Source organism: Cupressus sempervirens, chromosome 8 (assembly GCF_028749045.1).
Source record: "Cupressus sempervirens isolate cs-2001-9-10 chromosome 8, ASM2874904v1, whole genome shotgun sequence".
Taxonomy (NCBI): domain Eukaryota; kingdom Viridiplantae; phylum Streptophyta; class Pinopsida; order Cupressales; family Cupressaceae; genus Cupressus; species Cupressus sempervirens.
In genome coordinates this window covers 200,315,216-200,322,482 of record NC_143125.1, presented here as the reverse complement: position 1 = coordinate 200,322,482, position 7,267 = coordinate 200,315,216, and the positions used below count along the sequence as shown (strand labels likewise).

General features: G+C 36.9%; 1 protein-coding gene across 1 annotated transcript; it reads right to left on the bottom strand.

The window, feature by feature from the left end:
- Positions 1-373: 373 nt before the first annotated feature.
- Positions 374-6,581, bottom strand: LOC149542206 (wall-associated receptor kinase-like 6). The gene is made up of 3 exons (XM_089796176.1): positions 5,443-6,581; positions 2,575-2,739; positions 374-1,780 (listed from the first exon to the last, which is right to left on the bottom strand). Exons 1-3 carry the CDS (start codon positions 6,293-6,295, stop codon positions 468-470), a joined length of 2,331 nt encoding a protein of 776 aa, XP_089652302.1. The 5' UTR covers positions 6,296-6,581; the 3' UTR covers positions 374-467.
- Between the last annotated feature and the right edge of the window lie 686 nt (positions 6,582-7,267).

Here is a 7,267-nt window from a genome sequence, read left to right as displayed (position 1 = left end):
TGATTAAATAATATGATATATTTGAATAGAAAAAATCCACCCTATAATTTCTGATCATCTACCCTTATTTTCCTTACAATAACTCAGAGGCATAACTATACAATGCCACCACCATTTTTATCCATGTCATTAAAAAAAAGAAACAAGTTGTTTCCTCCATAATCCAATAAAAAATGAGCTATTTGTTTATATTTATTTTGAATTAATTGCCTAGATTTTCTAAAATTGAATGTCTCTCAACATTTTCTACATGAATTTCATTTGTAAAATATAGGTGTGCTAGTCTATTGACAATATAACCTCGAAGAGCACATTTAGAAGTTGTGGAAAAAAAAATCCACATCTCCATGACACAAAATTTATACAATCTCTGTTAAAAAAAAAGTCAAAACAATTCTTTTAATGACATTGCTCTTTGATCTCATAGACAAATGTCATTGAAACTCATTCATTCAGTCACTCATTGATCATCTTCCACCACCCAAAGAATTCATGCTCTCAACATCAAAGACAGCTGCTGACATAGCATTCATATCTGAAGAAGAAGAAATGGTAGTATCTGTCTCTTCAAACCTCACATGCTTGTGCCTTTCATGGGGAGGAGCGCTCCTCTCTCTGGACCCAATCAAAATGGGCATGGCCTCTTCAACCTCCCTCTCACCACCATTCCCACAGCTCAAATTCAACCCTTCATGGACATAATTTGGCCTAGGCAACCATGGATGCTCTTCTCTCTTCTTCTTACTCCTTATCCACAACAACTCCTGCACCACCTCCTTCATAGACGGCCGAATATCCGCATCAAACTTTAGGCAAACCTCCGCCAAATTAGCGACACACAACATGGACTCCACGTCACCAGGCTCCGCCGACTTCACCACCTTGGGATCCAGCATGGCTTCCACGTGTCCCAGCCTCTTCCGCGCCAGAAACATCGTTGTCAAGTTACGGTCCTCCTTGACTCTGTCAAGTGACAGAGGCTTCATGCTCGTCAGAACCTCCACAACAACGACCCCGAAACTGTACACGTCCGTTTTGTCCGTCAGTTGCGCCGTCGCAAAATACGTTGGGTCGAGATAACCCAACGTCCCCTTAACGGCGGTCGTCAAGTGAGAATTCTCCGTCTGCATGAGACGCGAAAGCCCGAAGTCTGCAAGCTTGGGGGCGCACGAGGAATCTAACAGAATATTCGCAGATTTGATGTCTCTGTGAACGATTGGAACGGAAGCGGAAGAATGCAAGTAAGCCAGGGCCTCCGCCGTTTGGATCATGATCTCCAGCCGTTTGGTCCACGTCAGAAACCTGCCGTCTTTGGCGTATAAATTGTCGTAGAGAGTACCGTTGTCTACGTATTCGTAGATGAGGAGAGGTACGCGGGTCTCTAGACAGCAGCCGAGAAGTTTAACGACGTTTCGGTGGTCGATCTGAGTGAGAATGATGACTTCATTGATGAATGTGTTGAGTTGATCTTGGTCTATTTCTTTGCACTTTTTAATGGCCACGGGTCGCCCTTCGGCTAGAAAGCCGCGGAATACGTAGCCGAAGCCGCCTACGCCGATCTTGAGGTCTTCTGAGAAATTGTTGGTGGCTTTTTCGAGCTCGGCCTCGGTAAAAATGGTGGCTTTTCTGCGGCCCCTGTCTGAGGAGAGGTATTCTTGGAGAACTAGACCGCCATTTTGGCGGAAGTGCTTCTTGCGGAGGAGGGCCTTTTGGTGTTTCTTTATGCCCCAGAATATTAGCGCTGCAATTAGCGGTGCTCCCACCAAGGATGAAATGATTCCTGCACATATGCAAATGTGGTGAGTTATGAAATTTATACTCATGAAATCTTTTAATAAATTAAGTTCAGTTGGTTTGCTAATCATGCAAGAAATTTCATCATTTTCATCATTGGTAAATTGTAGTAGCGTTAGGATGGATGCCTTCTAAAAAGTTGTTTCATTTCTTAATATCAATTAGATATCATAAGTGTCAAGTATAATATTTATATTCATTTTTATTTTTATTTTTATGAGAGATGGATTATTGTGAACAATTTCTCATGAAATATGGATTTGATTTTGACGGAAAACTATATAGTTGAATTCTATTAGCAATATCATATGACTTGAGTTATTAAAAAATGTCTATAGTCGTCAATATATTAAGAAGAAGGGGTTACATATAAAGATTCAATTATGTGACTTGAGAGTTAAACCCATGTTTCATGGTTAGTGGGTTCACAAGAACCTATCTCTCATAAGAATGAATGATAAACTTAATATTCGTTGCATTTGATTAATGCAATACATTGACTCTTCCAAGAAAGTCATCAAGTGCATTTAATCACGAAACATTTGTAAGATTAATTATACTTAACTTAAAGTGCTTCAATTAAAATAATAGAAAACCAAATTATCTTTTTACAAATTGAATAACTCACTTCTATAAAAGTTACCTAAATACAATAAATATTAAATATATTATTTATTTTATAAAAAGTAAATTCTGCTAAAAAGAGAAACTTAGTAAGATCAATGAATTTGATTTAAAAACTAAACTATATAATTAGATTAGCAAAAATGATATGTTTACCTATGAGAAGGGGAACGAGGACGCTAGTTTTTTCAACACAGCTCTTGACACCGTCGCCATTTCCTTTGGCACAGGAGCAACCGTAAGATCCCTCCAAGTTTGTGCATCTTCCCTCTGGAGGTGCTATGCAGTCGTTCAGTTCTTCGCTTGCACATTCGTCAATGTCTGCACAAGTTCATTAGCCTCTGTTATTTATTATCTTTTCACATGAAATGGGAAGACTATTTCTGTTATTACCCCAAAGACACTGTAAATAAATTACCAAACATTTAGTGACATACGATAAGCAAACAGAACAACCGAAAACAAATTTATTTGAGATTGGTCATTGACTAATTTAGTAGGCATTCAACATTCTAAACTAATTTTAAAACTGTTTTCTTGGCATAACTTATTCAACGAAGAGTACATTGAGCAATTGGGTGGACTCATCATCATCCTACACAAGCAACGAACATTGTTACTTAAGTCTGCTTGAGTTGTCTTGCTGTCCCATAGGCTATTTTTAGCCTCGTGGACGTTAAAATTTTATCTCTCTATCTATCTTTCGAGGTAGGTCATGATATGAAATATTGAATAAAGCATGATAGGTCCAACATGACAACTACAAGAAGAGGACGTTCTTTATATGATTGTGGATAGAGATTGAGGCTCCTTGAAGAAGAGTTCATCTTCAACCATTAATAAATGGAGTTCAATTTTTTTTTAAAATTATATTGATTGGAATTGCAATGACTAGTTGGATTCTTTGAATTTTGGTTTTAACATTGTTTATATTTAAATAGTGTTATTTTCAATTGGTGAAGAGTTATCAAGATCTAAATTATATATATAATTGTTTGATGTGATAAAAGATTAGATCTACAAAATAGTTTAGGTGGTTGTAATAGACTATTAGGCTGCTTATAACTTTAGAATATATATATATATATATATATATATATATATATATATATATATATATATATATATATATATATATATATATATAATTATTTAAACATATCAATTTTCAATGTTTAAAAACTAAATAGAATATGTTTCATTCCCACCAAAAACTAATAAATAATTGTTCTAATGTAATTGGCAAAAATATATTTTTGATAGTTAAAGTAAGTGATATTTAAAAATAACCTTTAAAAAGAATATTAAGGTAATCATTTATATAAAATTTACAAATATTTATAATACAATAAGTCAATTTTTTCAAAGACTACAAAAGGTACAAAAGGGTTACCCAAATCAAATACAACAATAGTTTAAAATTCAATATTAGCTATATTCTCTAAATAATATAAATCTAGGACAACTTAGATGATTAGGCATTTAAGTATTTCATTTATATATTTAAAAATATTTATATTAAAAAATTAACAATCCCAATAAATCCCAACATATTTTAAACTTTGAACTTAATTCTAAAAAATAAATGGATATATATCAAATAATTGAACATTAAATAGTAATTTGCATGTTTTAAACAAACAAACTAAAACATTGTTAATACATACATAGTGATGGGTTAATGCACTTATGGTATTCTTATCACAAGTTTCAAATTAGGGTGTTAATTTCAACTCTTATGTTGGGGATGAGGTATCCAAAAATACATTTGGTGGTGTTCTTATCACAAGTTTCAAATTGGAATGTTATTGTTAGCTATTATGTTGGGGAAAAAATTCCCTATTTGTCACCTAACCTCATCATAGCTCTATGTCAAAACTATTTCCCCTATTTGTTACTTCACCCAATCCTAGCTCCACATCAAAAGCATTTCCCCTATTTGTTTCTTCAAGTTCTACAGCAAAACATTTGCCCCTTTTAAAAATACAACTAAAATTTGTGAATGGACCCTTGGTTTATGGTGTACTTGAAAGGTTCTTAATGAGCCTGCCAAGAACCAAGTCTTCTTGAGTGCAAAATTCTCATCAAAAAAAGAGATGAAACCAAAATTGTACAGCCCAAGCTGGCCTAGTGGTGGAGAACTTGTACTCTTGAAAGAAAGGTCACAAGTTCAAATCCCACTGGGGGCTAGGGTATGTATGCCTCGTTTGTAGTGTAGTTAGGTACCTTCTGAAAAAGAGTACGAGGTAGTCCCATATCATTGTCACCATATGTCAACCCAAAAACTATGACTGATGTCATAGACTATACAAGCCAAGGTCCTTTACTCGACTATTAGATAACTAAAATGACTTTATAGATATAAAACTTCAATTAAAAATTATTGAACCAAAACTTCCTATTTGTTTCTTCATTGAATCTTAGCTCTACACCAAAAACATTTACCCCTTTAAAAAAAAGACTAAAATTTGTGGATGGACCCTTGGTTTAAAGGTGTACTTGAAAGGTTCTTAATGAGCTTGCCAAGAACCAAGTCTTGTTGAGTACAAAATTCTCATCCGAAAAAGAGATGAAATCAAAATCATACAACCTAAGCTAGCCTGGTGGTGGAGAACTTGTACTCTTGAAAGAAAGGTCACAAGTTCAAATCCCACTGGAGGTAAGTATGTACACCTTGTTCGTAGTGCAATTAGGTACCTCCTGAAAAAGAGTACGAGGTAGTCTCGTATCATTGTCACCATATGTCAACCCAAAAACTATGCCTGGTAGTGTTGTGGATTATAAAAGCCCCTTTCCTTTCTTCCACTATTAAATAAGTGGAACAATGTCATAGTTATAAAATTTCCATTAAAAAAAACCAAAACTTCCTATGTTAAACGCCCAATGAAGTCAATCAAAGAGAACATAAAAATGAATAGATCATGGGTTCAAATCTTCCAACCATGTCATCTAGCCGATCAAACAATCCCTCAAAAAAAAACATTCAATAGAAAGTAGGAAAAAGAAGAGATAAAACAAATATACCTGTACACTGCGTTCCTCCAACATAACCATCACCGGCATACCCTGTCGTGCAAGAACACACGTAACCAGACATCCCAGCGACATCAAGACAATCAGCATGCTCCGAACAGGCGAGGGGGCCCGTTTGGTTAGACTCAGAGCAATTCTTGTTACCAATAGCCCAATCCACCCTCAGCCCATAATGGCCCGCCCCCCACTTACCCCTATCAGAGGCGTCCCTGAGAGTAAAAGTCGACGGATCAATAATCGTCGAAAAAACACACTCCTTGGCCGGCGGCTTCGAGTAGGGCTTCGCCGACAAATTAACCCGGCGCCAATTCTCAATAAACGTCGTCTGGCAGCACCCAAAGCCGTTACAATAAGCCGGCTCGTAGATCTGCAAACAAGACGCCGAGCATGACCCGCCGACCGGTTTATTGTCCGAGTCCGGCGTAGTGGACGAGAAATTGCCGCTGGCGTAACATCCGACAGCCGCGAAAACGTTGGCGCCGGAGATCGTGAACGGATCGTCGGAATTCGGCGGCAGCGAAAAGAAGGTATCGACGGACTCCGTTTCGTCGCAGGCTTTGGCTTTGAGATGCGTTGTGTTGATTATGAGAGACCCCGTTGAGATGTTGAGAACCTGGTATTCGCCCGTTGGTGTGGATAAGAAGGGGATATTTCCGTCCCCGTACGTGCTGTTTGTTTTGCATGACAGGATGAATTTGGGGTCGCCGCAATTCGTGCCGTTGAGGCTGAACGGGAACGTTACGTTCAGGTATCCGCATGTCTGTGGATAACATCCGTTGCTGTTACTTCCCTCGGCTGTGAAGAAAAATAAGAGGGCGAATAAAATGGTTGAAGAGTACTTCATCTAGGGGTTTTTTTCTGAGGGGATGAAATAATGGGGTGTCTAGGTGTTCTGGGACTGTGTAATTGGTTTTTATAGTGAGGGAGTTTTGTAGGTTGTGTGAAGCAATCGAAGTAGACGGCCTCTGGATTGCCGTCCGCACAATATCAAATGCCTATCACGCGTAAAGCCGTTTGATTATAGACGGCCGTTTGACTCGGGACAACTTTAGATGTATCGTATTGTTCAGCAGGGATGGGGATGTTGGAAGAGATGTCTATCTGTTTTGACCAAGATTTGTTGTTTCAGAGTTTAAATAAACATTCTCTCTTGAATAGATCACACGCGGCTATCCTCCCTGTATAGTTCATCAATTTAAAAAAAAAACTTTAAAACATCATTAATTTTTTCGAAAATTTCAATATTTGATTTTCATGATTTGCATAGTTTGTAGTTGAAAACAACAAAAATATTGGAAAAAAATCATTACATTCTTGTGAATATGGAAAATAAAAAGTTTTACTTTGATTTGTCTTTAGTACATTTTGTTAGAGATTACCCTAATGGGTGGGATGGGTTTTTAGTACAATTGTAGATTGATAGGTGGAGAGGGCTTTGTTAATGTTTTATTTTGCTCTGTTTGAGTGGTTAGGAGTTCAATATGGGTTGACACGTTTACCTCTTCAGCTTATGGCCAAAGACTGAGGGGCATCCACGTCATCAAAATCACCTAGTGGGCAATTTGTGAGCCATTTGACTTCACTAGTAGACCAAGGGCCTTTCATCTTCCTTTTATTTTTTAATTATTGTTATTGTTTGATTTTGGATTATATTGTTTTGTTTGTATCACACATCATTCTGTGATCTATCATCATAATGAAAATGTTCGAGGATAATTTAATCACATATCATCATAGAACTCTTTCATCCTAATAACAGATCTTTGGGTGCGATCTGAGATGTTCATGAAAGCAAAAAACTACACAATGAAACCTC

Excerpts from the sequence above, each read along its gene's own strand:
- LOC149542206 (XM_089796176.1), bottom strand. The coding sequence starts at position 6,295 with ATGAAGTACTCTTCAACCATTTTATTCGCCCTCTTATTTTTCTTCACA. Across the intron at positions 2,740-5,442 it reads TGGAGGAACGCAGTGTACAG|ACATTGACGAATGTGCAAGC; the intron begins GTATATTTGTTT and ends GAACTTGTGCAG. Across the intron at positions 1,781-2,574 it reads CCTCGTTCCCCTTCTCATAG|GAATCATTTCATCCTTGGTG; the intron begins GTAAACATATCA and ends GCATATGTGCAG.